The sequence below is a fragment of the Perca fluviatilis genome, chromosome 3 (assembly GCF_010015445.1).
Source record: "Perca fluviatilis chromosome 3, GENO_Pfluv_1.0, whole genome shotgun sequence".
Classification (NCBI taxonomy): Eukaryota; Metazoa; Chordata; class Actinopteri; order Perciformes; family Percidae; genus Perca; species Perca fluviatilis.
In genome coordinates, this window is record NC_053114.1 from 40,317,806 (window position 1) to 40,333,395 (window position 15,590).

Here is a 15,590-nt window from a genome sequence, read left to right on the forward strand (position 1 = left end):
ATTTAGAAGAAAACTTCATCAAACACTTGCTTTCTGCGCCAGGAAGTGTATTCTCTTAAATTGGATAACGGATAAAGTTCCATCCAAGGTTCAATGGCAAAGGGTGACTCTTGAATATGTTGCTTTGGACTACCTGACGTGTAAACTGCACAGCAAAAGATGATGTGTTTCGAAAACCATGGGAACCCTTTTTGTCATATGTCGGTTTAAATATCTCTACCATTCTTGCAAGAGGGTTTGTATTATAGCTGAGAACGCTCTGCCTTGTAAATGACGTCCCAGCATTTAATTACCATTATCTCTGTGTACCTCTCTTTGGCTATATGAATGTATTATGCTCGGCAATGTACACTTGGTTTACTTATATTTTACTTGATTATTTTATTGGTATAGGATGACTCCTGAATCTCTCGCCTGTATAAATTTGAATTTAAATGTATGTGTGAGCCAAATGTATGTTTATGTTGTATGTAGGTTATGTTTGTTTCTGTCATATTTGAAAATTTAATAAACATATATGAAGAAGAAAAAAAACTGCAATTACCTGACATTCAAAGCAGAATTTGCCGACTATGAGACTCAGAAATTCCCCCAGAAGCAGCAGAGAGAGTTTTAATATTCAGGCTGTGAAACAGGTTGTTGTTAAAAAAAAAAAAAAAAAGGATAATTGTTTTGCTTGATTTGCTAAATTCTAAGGAACTCTTTTGATGACTTTTGTAGGGCTTCATGTCAACAAAAATGCGACAAAAAGCGTACAAAAATGTCGGAAAAAGCAACAAATTTATAAAAAGGTGAAAAATGTCTGAGAAGGCCACAAAAAAGTCGCAACAAAAACGACAAAAATGAGGAAAAAAACTACCAAAATGTTTTTAAAAAGTGACATGCAGTAACAAAAGCACGTCAGGGAACCCTATACATGTCTGGCCCTTGGTGGGATTCTATTTTTCCAGTGTGGCCCATAGACAGTATAAGGCCCCATTGACCCCCTGCTGTAAGTGTAGCGGTGAACCAATGAGTGTCCTTTAGCTCCTCCGTGTGGCTGACTGATGTTGTTACATTACAAAGACGCCGCCCACTTTAATAAACTAAACCGCACACAAACACATCCAAAAACGTTTTAATATCATAAACGGGCAGATAACTGAATTTTGAGTTTGGTTATCAGCACTTTTGCGGATATTTTTCTCAACACTTTATAAAAAAATACTCATATTATTATCCGGCAGTGAAATAATGCAATCTTATCAGGAAAATAGGGCTATATGTGTTTGTTCCAATGGATATAAAAAAATATACAGGCCTGTATAATATTAAATAGAAAATATATTTGTTTGCGGTGTAGGCCTATATAATAGTTAATGGAGAACGTATAGGCTGTATTTTGGACACGCTGAAGGTTTCAGTCGGATTGTTTTGTGCGCGAACAGGAAGAAAATGCACTTCCAGTTGACCCCAAAAAAAAAGAAAAGAAAAGAAAAGAAGAGGAAGAAGAAGAAGAAGCTAAAACCAGCGGGCGACGTGTTGAACTGTAAACACACCGCGAGGACTGAAGGGAGTCTGGCAGCGTGTGATTAAAGCTGCTGGTCAACCCGTCACGTATTACACGTAGCGGACTGGAAACGAGGAACTAGGAAGCGAGACTTGGCATCGGTTCGCCGCCCCCCCATCCGCCCCCGCCCCCGCATATTCCTCTGATAAACTCCAGGAGGTAAGCTAATGACCCAGGGCGTGTGGTGTAGTTTTCAGACGGACTTAGTAATGATGAAGAAGAAGCTGCTGCCGCTGGTCCTCCTCCTCCTCCTCTCCGTGTCCGGCTGTGCGGACAGCAGGTGCTTCTGTCAGGTCAGCGACTGCCTCTCACACACAATATTATCACATATTTGATATTCGGCATATTTAATACGCTGCATGTAGTTTCCGTTGTAATGTGAACTTCCTACCCTCTTCAATAGGCCTACCTGTGTTTAAGACACCCACCTGCTAGAGCAATTAAAAGTATCCTAACCTGTGTTGTTAATAAACACATGTAGGCCTATGTGGTCAATTATACACGCCTTTATTAATGTGCTGTAAGTGCTGTAGGCCTACTTTATTTTTTTAATTTGTATTTTATTAGTGTTCAGAATCTCACATACACCTATTTCAATTGTTCATATTCTATGACAAACCATATTCTTTTACTGATTCAAGTGTACAGATTAAAAGATGAGATAAACAAACAGGCATACACATGAACCAACAAGAATAACACCATAATAACAGAACTATAAATAAAACAGGGAGAAATCATTTTCAATAAATCAGAGACATAGTCGTACCACTTCTGCCAGTGTTCAAGAAATGTTTCCATTCTTCGGTTAACATGAGCTGTAATCTGCTCCGTTCTGTAGATTTCTGTTACAATATCTCTCCATGAAGTAATTGTTGGACACTCTGGTAGTAGCCATTTTCTGGTGCTAGTCTTTTTACTGGCCACCAGCACTGCATTTGTCAAGTGTTTGTCCCCTTTTCATCTGTAGGCCTACTTAAGTAAAAAGTTGAGGTACTTGTACTGTATTTTACTTGAGTATTTTCATTTTTAGGCATTTGTGTCATCATTTCACCTCTACTTGCTTTACATTTCAGAGGCAAATATTGTACCTTTTTACTTCCCTACTTATCTGACAGCTTTAGTTACTTTACTAATTAATGTTTGCACACAAAACATGTCGATTAATCGATTAGTTGATCTATAAATTATTGGTTTGTCTATAAAATGTCCAGAAAATGTGGATCAGTGATTCCCAAAGCCCAAGATGATGGCCTCAAATGTCTCGTTTTGTCCACAGCTCACAGATATTCAGTTTACTGTCACAGAGGAGTCAAGAAATTACAACATATTCACATTTAAGAAGCTGAAATCGGATCATTTTTACTTTTTTATAGCCTGTAAATAAAAAATGACTCAAACCGATTAAGATTATCAAAATAGTTGGTAATTAATTCCATTGTTGACCACTGATCGACTTACCGATATATCGTTGCGGCTCTACTCTGAAAGAAATGCTCAGTAGATAAGAAGTCGTGCGTGTGTTTTTGTGTCTGGCGAAGGTCACGGGAGACCTGGACGACTGCACCTGTGATGTGGAGACCATCGATGGCTTCAACAACGACCAGCTGTTCTCCAAACTTCAAACTCTTCTGGAGTCGGACTATTTCAGGTTCTACAAGGTGAGGCGACCCGATGGATAAAACTAACACACACACACACACACACACACACACAAACACGTAGCGTAATAGTAGCAATTATTAACAACACCTAATTAACGAAGACTCAAAGTATATAACAATAGGCCTGACTAATAACGCAAAATTATGCATCATGAACGTATACATTTGTACAAAGGATGAAGGAGAGGGATGCCCCTCAACTTCAGTTATCAGACCGTAAGTTTTTCTTAAATGACAGCATTTAAACTGAACTTTAATTTGGACACCACCCTCATTTTACAAAAAAACAGGGGAAACTGTGATTATGAATTAATCAATCATTTAAGTGTCCACAGCCAGATATGTCTGCATCATGACACACACACACACACACACACACACACACACACACACACACACACAGAGGGATAAGGAAGGTAAGAAGGAAGGAAAGTGGTGGATACGAGAGTCCGACTGGAAAGTTCACTGGTGTCAACTGGAGTGTGAGAAAATAGAGAGAGAGAGAAATAAGATTGCAAAATAAACAAGACGGGACAATAATACGTGCAATGTTTGGACTGGGTGCTCCGCAGGTGAACCTGAATAAGGCGTGTCCGTTCTGGACGGTCCGCAGTCACTGTGGTCTGAAGGACTGCGCTGTGCAGCCGTGCTCTCCTGTGAGTTCCTCCTCTCGTCTCCTCTCGTCTACCTTGCCGTAAACAAACCACTCACCTGTATTCACATCAGACTCACTAAAGCTTCTGTGTGCCCACAGAACGAAGTGCCAGAGGGGATCAGATCCTCCTCCCACAATAAGGTGAGTCAGTCAGGGTCAGCTGATCAGGAGTCCCCGGTGTGGAATCTCTTTGAGTTCTATGTTAAGTTTTTATTTATTTTTTATTTAAAGTGCTCATATTATGCTTTTTGGCTTTTTCCCTTTCCTTTATTGTGTTATATATCTTTTTTGTGCACGTTATAGGTTTACAAAGTGAAAAAGCCCAAAGTCCACCCCAAAGGGACTTACCATCTCCAACAGAAAACACTGTTCACAAACTGCTCCAAACAGCTCTATTGTAGTCCAGCCTTTACTTCTGAGACAAACGTGGTCACTTTGTAACATACGTTATAATGCTCGCCTAACTGCTAGCGTGGCACTCCCTCATACTCTTCTTCTGACTGGCTAGTAGTCCTTACCTAGCTACTGCCCATGTGCGACTCAAAGATGGAACAGAAGTGAGATGCCTCACTCTGTAGTTAAAACAGATGTAAACCTATTCTGATATAACCTCTAAATACAACCATGAACCTGAAAATGAGCATAATATGAGCACTAAATATATGTATTAAATAATACAGACCAGAGGACTTGTCAGATCTTGTCAGGCTTTATCCTGAAAATGTACTTCCGCTGATCCAGACTAAAAACAGCATAATAACTTACCATCTTTGATGCATCTGACCGGTTAGGTGACGTTCATTTTACGCCCTGTACACTACTGTTTCAGTGTCTAATCTGAGAAATGTAGGAAATGGAGAAATGAAGCAGAGTTCATCACTGTCTCCATTTACTCCCCCCCTCCCCCCTCACATAGACTGTATACCATCAAGCAACCACTCATTTCCAGTACAGTGCCTATTAGTAAGCCCTAAATCCTTTAAATGTTTAAACCAGATTTTGGCAGTGTAATTAAATAAATTACTAATTATGGGGATTTCAAAAGCTTTAGGGATTTATAGGAGGTGATAATATAACGGGATTTATAAAAAATATATACAAATTTATAAGACTATAACACATTTTGGGATAATAAATAAGTAATTCTGAGTAAACTATAATAGATTTAGGGGTTAAGAGGCTGTGTGTGTGTGTGTGTGTGTGTGTGTGTGTGTGTGTGTGTGTGTGTGTGTGTGTGTGTGTGTGTGTGTGTGTGTGTGTGTGTGTGTGTGTGTGTGTGTGTGTGTGTGTGTGTGTGTGTGTGTGTGTGTGTGTGTGTGTGCAGTATTCAGCAGAATTGAACGAGCAGCCGGTTGATTGTGAGCAGGCGGGGCATCTCGGAGCTGTAGATGTTTCTTTAAGGTGAGTCACGATAATATAAGATCTCTGTTAAACCTTAATAAAAAAACCTTAATGTAATATCAAAAAAATAAATAAATTGAGTTTTGACAAAGTTTGAACCAACGGACTTCTCTGTTTTCATTTCCAGTGACGAGACCAGAGAGGCTCTGCTCAACTGGAGCAGACACGACGACGAGGCCGAACGCTTCTGCGTGGTCGACGGTACTTTTTTTTTTTTTTTTAAGATTATTTTCATGAGCATTTTTGGCCTTCATTTGACAGGACAGCTGAAGACATGAAATGGGAGAGAGAGGGGGGAATGAATAGATAGATAGATTGATTGATATTGATTTTTATTGATCCCAAAAATAAATATCTGATAATAATATTGACATGCGGCAAACATAAACAAACTTTTGTGTATTTGATTCAGTGCACACTAGACGTAGGGCTGCTCGATTATGAAAGAAAAAAATCCTATCCATCCATCTTCGTCCGCTTATCCGGGATCGGGTCGTCCCTGTAAAATCATAATCATGATTGTTTTGTTCAGTGTTGAAATCCTGATCACTTAACACAGTTACTAGTTGTCTTTTGGAAAGATGCAATTATTGCACTGAAACAACAGTGAAACAGTTAAACAAAATCAACAGTGAAAACACCTTGAACTGTGAAATTTCCGTTAATAAAGAGAAGAAAGAATTTTTTATTTTAACTCAGAACACAAGATAAGAGTTTACTTACAAAATGTAATGTTTATTCTGTTTTTGTGATCATTAGAAGCTAAGAAGTCGTGCGTTTACTATCTGATGTTGGTTTATTTTATTGTTTATTTTCCAGGGACAATACCTATAACATTATCACAACAAGATGTTTATTATTATATCATTATAGGGGGATTATTATAACGCTAAGTGTCTGCCAGTGTGTAAATATTCCTCCAGCTTGTTCTTTAGTTTTCTTTGGTTGGGATCACATTTGGCTGAAAAAATAAGTCGTTGTAGTGAGTTCCAGCTGACTTTCTTGTTGTTTCCCAGACGAGGAGTCACCGGACTCCCAGTACGTGGACCTGCTGCTGAACCCGGAGCGCTTCACGGCCTACAGAGGACCAGAGGCCTGGCAGATCTGGAACAGCATCTACGAGGAGAACTGCTTCAAGTAAACACTCAAAACAATTACAGCGCCGATCAGAGGGTGATCTTGAGATATTTAGTTGCTTTTCAGATGGCAGTTTCATCCCCAGATGTGTTGATGTCGAATGTTTGTGATAAACTGATGTGTTGAGAAAGCCGCGCAAAGCCCGACGCAAGTGTCTTTGCTAGTTTAAGACCGACGCAGTTGTCAATTTCCCGTCCAGCGCCCGCACCGTTTAAATAGCAAATGCAGCTCCGGCCATCTTTGCGCCCATGGGCGTGCTGGTCTTACAGGGAGGTGTGTTCAGGTGCATTCTGGGCGTATTGCTATCTTGAGGCAGTGGGAAGTGATCGACGCCATTGACCAACAAAAACCTGGTGTAAAGTCAATAACGCAACATTTTATTGTTATTTTAACAGCGCATTAGTAAAATGCTCCTAGGGTCATGTAGAGCACGCGTACACTATGCTTGTTACACACACAGGGTGAGCCAGCAGCACACAAATATGCAAAAGATTACAAATAAAAATATTACGGTGCAAATCCGTCATCATAACAGCCATGCTCCAAGGTCCAAACGCGCCTGGCTTTTAAAGGGAATGGGAGATGACACTGATTGGTTTATTGCATGTTACGCCCAAAACACACCTCTGATTAATGAAGACACTAAGTACAACCCTTTTGAACCACGCGCCCGGCGTACGGACCCTTTTTTCTGCCGTCAAACTATCAAAAGTGGACTTGGACACGCCCTAAACGCACCTGCGCCAGGCGCTTTGATTTGATCGTTAAAATAGGGCCCAGAGTCTTTAAAAGCCTCTCGGATCACCTGGAAAATGCATCGTCACAAAGCTGAAAATAGACATGAAAAGTTGACTTTTTAGAGATACGTGGTTCTCACAGGACAGCGATGCTACAAACATATGATATTATAGACCATGATGCATCGCTGTAGATTAAACTACCCAACAGTATATAAAGGAGTTAAAATGAGCACAATCTTAAACATCTACAGCAGTGAAATGCAGCATAAATATTAATGCAGCGGGAAAATGAATCCAGAAACATAAGATAGAAGAGGAAAACACTGAGGGAACACTTTACTGCATTACACTTACCTTTACTTTTCATACTTAAGCAGGTATGAATGTAAAACCGTATTAGTTGAGCGAGCTAGAGCATAAATGATACAAAGCACTAATCAGGGCAATAAAAGTCTCTTTTCTCAATGTCTCTCAGAGATTATGTTCTAAACCCAAATAAATACACCCGCCCCCAAGCGGCCGCGTTGTCAGATTATGAGTGAATGCAGAGCTTCATGCTGTCTGTTTCTGTCTGTCTGGGTCAGCTGTTACAGTATTGGCTCGGAGTTACACACACGGGGCCCAAAGGCTCTTTGTTACCGCCCAGAAACATCCCGAACGCAGCGAAATAAAAAGAAAAGACAGAATCCAGGCAAGGGACAGACACCACCACATCAGTGGCGATTTTAGAGCCTTTTTAGGGGGCTCAAGACTCCCTAAGTTTCATCTCAGCCCCCCTAAAAATTATAATAATAAAAAACAATTTTAGTGCTTCAAGTTAGAGTTTGCGAACGTGTCTGTTAGTGACAGAGGACAATTCAAAGAAACAGGTTTAATATCCTGTGTCGCTGTTGCCAATGCTATGCACCTTTTATTTATTTATTTATTTATTTATTGTTTACACCTCATTATCAATTCATTTGATTCTGGTAGTCCATAAAGGGACTTTCGTAGTTTTTTCATATGTTCAATATTTTGCATTTATCCTGTGTTATAAAAATAAATGCAGAATATTCATTGTTATCCAGTGAAAGTACTGATTTAGCAGGGGGGGGTTAACACTTTTGCAAGGCACTGTATCCGTGTCACATTTTCATTAGGGGCTGAGCCCCCCTAAAGGTCTGATCCTAGAATCGCCCCTGCACCACACACTTCTAGTGGGTCATAAGTGGTGAGTAAGAGGGATAACTTTAGTATTATTTAGTAGACTATACATGGAAATTTGCGGAGAGCACTGCATAGCATACCTTTTTTGCATCCAACAGGTCAGAAGGCCTTTATTTGAAGCCTCGTACACTATTGCTAAAATGTCCAATCTGAGAAAAGTAAGAAGCAGAGTTCATCGTTCTGTCCCTTTACTTCCCCCTCACAGACCGTACACCATCAAGCGACCACTAATTCCCAACTTGTTCCACAGCAGCTCAGGAAGCGAAGGTAAGAGGTTACATCTCACCAGTATTCACTTCATTTGGAAGTCAGTTTTGTTCTCCGTGTGTCTGACCACAACATTGTGTTCATTTATTTGCAGCAAAGACCTTCTACAGCTGGCTGGAAGGTGAGCTGACGTTTCACCTGAAGAGAGAAAAAGTTGTTCTTTTGTCCAGTTTTTTTCTTAAACTCTCGTCTCTGCGTGTTTGTCTTTTGTCTCTCAGGTCAGTGTGTAGAGAAGAGGGCTTTCTACCGGCTCATCTCCGGCCTCCATGCCAGCATCAACATACACCTGAGCGCCAGATACCTCTTGGATGGTGAGACATTCGCACAAACCCTCACTGGCTTTCTATATCAGAAATGTGGTTTTTTTTTCAACAAAATTGCTCAAAAATAACATGGATGGTTCAACACAGCGCTCTTCGCAATTAAAATATTAAAAAAAAAAAGTCAAAGAATGTTGACTAAAATGACATAAAAGTGACAAAAGCGCCAAAAACATTGAAAAAAACTAAAGGCATTGAAAGCCTAGAAAACAGCAGAATAAAGCTTTGAAAAAAGCGTCAAACAAGGCACTAACAATGTTTTTAAAAAGCGACAAAAACGTAAAATAAAAACCCCCATCAAAAATTTTGAAAAAGCATCGAAAAAAATGTCGAAAAAAAGTGTAGATTTTCCCCCGGGAGGACAACACCAGGGTTAAGCAACTGTCCTGTCAGCGCTGACTTTCCTTAGCTGTGTTGTTATTTACCATATCTCTCTCTGTTAACCCTTTCTTTCCTTCAGACAGCTGGTTCCAGAAGAAGTGGGGTCACAACGTGTCCGAGTTCCGGCAGCGTTTTGACTCGGAGCTGACGGCCGGCGAGGGCCCCAAGAGGCTCCGCAACCTCTACTTCCTGTTTCTGATTGAGCTGCGAGCGCTGGCCAAAGCTCTGCCTGTCTTCCAGCAGCCTTCCTTCCGCCTGTACACGGGCCGCCCGGAGGAGGACCGCAGACACAAAGAGCTGCTGCTGCACATCCTGCAGCTGGCCCGGTCAGTCTGATACTACTCTATCTCAGCGACCTTTCATTCACCGGAGTGTTCCGGTGCCGCCCAGAGGTTCTGCTGGATGTCCCTCACCTATATATATATATATATATATATATATATATATATATATATATATATATATATATATATATATATATATATATACCTTCTGCTTTCTTTTTGATGGCATTCTAAACTCCGGTCAATTCGGGAAACGTCAAATTTATATTTATCTTTTTTTTTTCGAGTAAAATTCTCATCACACACTCGACAGCCATTTTAATTCCAGAGCTCGCCTCCCTACGTACACATGTTCCACTGAAACAAGTTCCTTCCCGAGGCTATTTTGCAGAAGCACCGTCAGTGTGTCCGGCGCTCAGCGGTACCAGTAAACCAGAGCACGTCTTTCCTCCCATCACGGATTGTTTTTAAACTAGCCAGACCTTCCTCTGCAGCGCTGTGGAGGAAGGTCTGGCGATGCGAGACTAGTCGGATACTGACACCAGAACAGCTCCGTATTTAATATAGTTTGTTGTCAGTTTTGCAATTTCCATATACATGTTAAATGTTCATTTTTGTTTATTTACTTTTCACTTTTTTCATTCATAACACAAAAGACAAAAATACATATATATATATATATATATATATATATATATATATTTATATATATATATATATATATATATATATATATATATATATATATATATTTTTTTTTTCTATATCATATTTCCCTTTTAAGATGAGATAAGGCTTTATTGATCTCCAGAGGGGAAATACAGTTGTTGCAACAGCACATGGGCAGAAATAAGTAGGGCAAGTAAAAAATAAACGATAAGAGGTATATTAAACTAAAATAAGAATAAAATTAAAAAATATAAATTATGCAAGAGAAAATAAAGACAAAATTACGAGCTAAAAGTGACAGCTTTATAGTTATTTCTCAGGTAATTTTTACATTTGTTTTAGTTTCCTGCAACGTCTTTTCTGAATAGTGAATTTTATGAAGGCACTTTGACATTTCTGCTCTTCTCATTGGTGTAGTTTCTTGTGCTGCTGTCATCTTCATTGTATAACTTGACTTTCCTCTTCCAGATCGTTCCCTCTGCACTTTGATGAGACGTCACTGTTTGCTGGGGATGAAAAAGAAGCAGCCAAACTGAAGGTTCGTCAATCATTAAACTGCAGAAATAAAAATAAAGGACTTAATTACTTCTTATATTCAAGGAGAACCCAGCTGAGTTTATCAAGCAAGAATAATACCCATGTTTAATGACAGACATGGACAGCAGGGCTGTGTGGACATGATACGACTGTTTAAGCTCATATCATTTCAAATGAGACTCCTCTTGTACCTCTTTTCACTAAACAAGGGAACGATAGCTAACTAAATGACTACTTCACCCTCTAATTGAAAGTCAGTCATCATTTACACGCCCCAGCTGAAACTTTCATGTTTGTACTGAAGTTGAAAAACACAGTGCCGGGCCGGGCGCCAGGGGAGCTCAGTTGTTGGAGCGTGCGCCCATGTGTAGAGGTTTGCTCCTCGAAGCAGCAGCCGCAGGTTCGACTCCGACCTGCGGCCCTTTGCTGCATGTCGTGTCCCCTCTCTCTCCCCTTTCATGTCTTCATCTGTCCTGTCAAAATGAAGGCCTAAAATGCCCCCCAAAAAAATCTTCAAAAAACACAGTGCCTGCTCAACATTTATCGGTTTTAAGCCCCCAACGTCTCCTTCCAGGCACTGGTTAGGGTTAGGGTTAAGGCGCTGACACACTAACACGATAATCGTCCGTTGGACTGTCTGGCGAGGTCGGTGACTCAAGTCTGTTCAGTGTGTCCTGTCTGGGGGGCTGTCGGCGTTCATTTTGGCCGACCTGACGTGTTCATTCGGCGGCGGGGCAGTCGGGACTCACCCGGAAATGGCGCGCGGAATGAGGTGACTAGATTCTCTCAAAATCTGACGAAAATCTTTTAAACTGACCTTTGTTGAGCTGAAATGAAGACAGATTCAGCAACTGCACACGGCCTATTTCTCGCTCAAAATGTTTTATATTATTTTAGTCCAATATGAGATCGTATTCTGAACGAGCCGCCATGACAGTCTGGCTTTGAATTTCCGGAGAAAACAAACCCATGTGACGCGTTCGTCCAATTAGCTGCCGGTTTTCATTTTTTGGGCAACAGTACAGAGTAGCGCCACCTGCTGCTATGGAGACATATTACGTCTTGTCTCTTTGGTGTGTTCTGAGGCACTTTTTGGTCCAACTCGGGGAGACTGATCAGCCGTCTGGTTGGTGTGTAACTGCCTTTAAGGTTAGGGTTAGGTACCTTGAAGTCAACGGTCGCAGCGCTGCCTGGAAGGAGACGTTGGGGGCTTAAAACACCATCGAGCCTCCTCCCAAGTACTGACTTTGATGTTTTCTTTTCTTAGCTACAAAGAGAATGTATTAAAGGTGCACTATGAGTTCCTGCCTGATTTCAGTGCGATTCCATTTTTGTCTCAAATCGTAGGCATCTCTCCTTGATCCGCTAGCTGCCCGCCCCCTGAACACACCGTGAAACAGCCCGGTCTCGGGAGACAACACAGGGGTCGTAAACGTCAAACAAACACTAGGGGCACAGGCTGTGCACCAAAATACAACAAACCACTCCAGCCAATCACAGACAAGATGGTTGGGGGAGGGGGTGGGGCTTAGTGACAGTTAGTCAGTTAGTCATGACACTTACGGAAACATGGGGGGAGGGGCGAGTTTGCTCTGTTTTGTTTGGTATTTAATTTGAACGTCAACAGAAGTGACGTCATGCAGGAACTCATAGCGCACCTTTAAATGTCCACCAGATTTAAAGGAAAGGCTCCGGGTGTTTTGGAGCAAATAACTCCAAAATGTCTGATAGATAGCATCGATTCAGCAGTTGAGAGAAATGTAATGTGTTAACTGCTTGGACGTGTAAAAGATTTGTCAAAATAGAGCATTTTGATTTTGTGTTTTTGTGTGTGGCGTTGCATGGATTCATTCAATGAATTTGAGTTGAACTGCACTTGTAACACAAATAACTTTAAATATTGATTAGGAAAGCAGTAAAATGACAAAGTACACGCGAGTCTAGTCTATTTTTCTGTTGTCATGAACCAGTTTTCACGTAGTTCTGAAAGTGACACGAGTGTGTTTTCTTCAGGAGGACATCAGACTGGCCTTCCTCAACATCTCCAGGATCATGGACTGCGTGGGCTGCTTCAAGTGTCGACTGTGGGGGAAACTGCAGGCCAGTCATTTATACAACAGTTATATTAATGACGTTCAGTATGATCTGTGGGTGAATGTTAAAGGTCCACTGTGTAGGAGTTTCTCCCATCTAGCGGTGAAATTGTATTTTGCATTCAAACGAATAGCGCTCTCTAGCGCCTCGCTTTTTCAAATGCGTGTTGCAACTACGGTAGCCGTTATGTACCAAGAAGCTATGACAACACATCGCTTTTTTTGGCGATGAGGATTCCTTCTCCTGTGGCTCGGCATAAGTAGGATCCTCCCATTATGAACTAAAGCGCAGTACAGGCTTTCAAATTTCCCGGGGCGGTGACAAGCGCCTCTCACTGATCTCCTTCTCCGTTTCAGCTGGTTTCAGTCACGTGACGCTGGCTCGGAACGAAAACGCGTTGTAGATTAGCTAGACAGCTAGGTTAGTGCTCTATGTCCCTCTCAGCCATTAGAGTTTTTCCAAAATGGTGGAACGACATGGAAGCCTCCTTGGACTTGCCCGTCCAACGTAAATACAGATAAGAAATTCTTCGCTTACGAGGATAAGTCCGATCATTGGCAGAGGTCATTTTACACCAATGTGGACATATTTATGAATGAAGACATTGATTTTAGCTACTAAAGTAAAAAAACACTACACAGTGTACCTTTTTAAACGATGCAGTCAAACCATTGTATGTATTGTACGATTTCCTTGTGATTTGCTTCTTTGTCTCTCTCTCGTCATCAGACTCAGGGATTAGGAACGGCGCTAAAGATTTTGTTTTCAGAGCGCCAGATTGAAGCTCTGCCTACGTCCAGCAGCAAGCGACCCAGTTTTCAGCTCAGCCGACAGGAGATCTCCTCCCTGCTCAACGCCTTTGGAAGGTGATACATTTCACATGATATCCTCAGACAAAACAGCCGGTAATGGCAGTGAGCAAATATACGGGAGCCTCTAATTACATTTCTGTTACTGTACTCTTTGTATATAACACGTTTGTGTACACCCCAGGAGATACCGTAACGGTTTTCTTCCTGAATCCTCCCGCAGGATTTCCACAAGCATCCGAGAGCTGAAGAACTTCAGATCGCTGCTCGCAGAGGAGCGGTGACGATGGAGAGACCGACTGGCTCTCCTGCTTCAGTCCTGCTAAAATGTCTTTTAAACTTCCATCAGGGTTTAACATGAAGATCAGCTTTAAAGGTGAAGCAGTGGTGGAGGAACAATGGAAATACTCCGTTCCAAGTAAAAGTTCTGCATTCAAAATCTTACTCAAGTAAAAATCAGCATCAGGTTTGGTATAGGAGAAGGCTTCCTGTAAACTTTTGTATATTTTATGAGAGTAACGTTAACGTTACCAATAGGTTTTTAAAATTTGATAATAGCATATTGCACATTTTCCTCATATCGTGCAGCCAACTGTCAGTAACGTTTTTTTTCGGTGTTTAAAGCCCAGTTCGGTTCATGAAGCACAGCTCATACTCCTATTCAATCCTACTCAAGTAAAAGTCCAAAGGAATCCGCATCAAAATACTTAGAGCACCAAAAGTAAAAGTACTCCTTATGAAGAATGGCTCATTTCAGAATATACTATATTACCGGATTATGATTATTGATGCGTTAATGTGTTCATCGCTTTAATGTTGCAGCTGGTAAAGGTGGAGCTCATTGTAATTACTTTATCCCTTGTGTTGTCCTTCTGGGTCAAAATTGAAAATGAACACTGTTTTTTTATTGCTTATTTTGCTGTTTTTTAAAAACATTTTTGTAACATTGTTCGACATTTTAAGCGCTTTTTTACCTACTACCACCAGTTCTAACAGCAACTTATTACCACTATTTTTTTAATTTCTGGTTACTAAACCTGATATAGCCTATGAAATTATATCTAACTTTTGAGTTAAAAAAGCAGAAAGTATGAATTATTTTGACTAATATTTAAGATCAGAGGATGTTGATGGATAATCGTAGACTGTCAAAGTTTAGTCAGAATAATGCTATAAAATTGAATAAAACATCCAAAAGTCACTGATAGTAGTGAACTGATCCTTAATCAGTCCCTTCAGAAAAACGCGATTATGCATAATTCAATGCATAATCAGCCAAAGTCCGCATATTTATGCGGGGCCTGCATTTTTTCAAATACAATGTTTCGACGCATAAATTTCGCGCAAAATATGCGGGGCTTGTACTTGACACTGTTTTGACTCCCGAAATGTTACCTCTTGATTTTGTTAAGTCACTGAAAAATCAATAAAGAAATGTTCAAAAAAAATAAATAAATAATATGCATGATTTCATAATCCCCGCATTTTCGTTTCAAAAAAGTCCCATAATATATCTTAGCAGAAAGCTGAAAAATGTTGTGTTTACTTTACACAAGAGCAGCCATTTTCCCGTTGCCATGGGAACGTATGTAGTGACTTAATTACGCGACGTGAACATCATCAAAAAGCAGGGTGTTGGAGGAATCACTGTTTTTTCTCTTTTTCATCAAACCGCAGTTTTTGCAAGTTTCCGCAAGTTTTGCAAGTTCCTGCAATTTCAACGCATAAAATTGCATAAATATCCCGCATAGTCCTTCGCATTTTTTAAGAAAACGTGCCGCATAATCAAGGATTTTTGCCCGCAACAATCACAAAAAAACAACGCATTTTTCTGGAAGGACTGCTTAATTTGACTTGTGAGGAGCGTTTCATGGAAC

At 40.5% G+C, this 15,590-nt stretch overlaps 1 protein-coding gene across 1 annotated transcript; it reads left to right on the top strand.

The window, feature by feature from the left end:
- Positions 1-1,417: 1,417 nt before the first annotated feature.
- Positions 1,418-14,902, top strand: ero1a (endoplasmic reticulum oxidoreductase 1 alpha). The gene is made up of 15 exons (XM_039795799.1): positions 1,418-1,842; positions 3,091-3,210; positions 3,786-3,869; positions 3,968-4,009; positions 5,193-5,269; positions 5,397-5,470; positions 6,286-6,406; positions 8,558-8,619; positions 8,714-8,740; positions 8,838-8,930; positions 9,400-9,646; positions 10,742-10,811; positions 12,824-12,910; positions 13,634-13,770; positions 13,937-14,902. Exons 1-15 carry the CDS (start codon positions 1,717-1,719, stop codon positions 13,995-13,997), a joined length of 1,428 nt encoding a protein of 475 aa, XP_039651733.1. The 5' UTR covers positions 1,418-1,716; the 3' UTR covers positions 13,998-14,902.
- Positions 14,903-15,590: the final 688 nt, after the last annotated feature.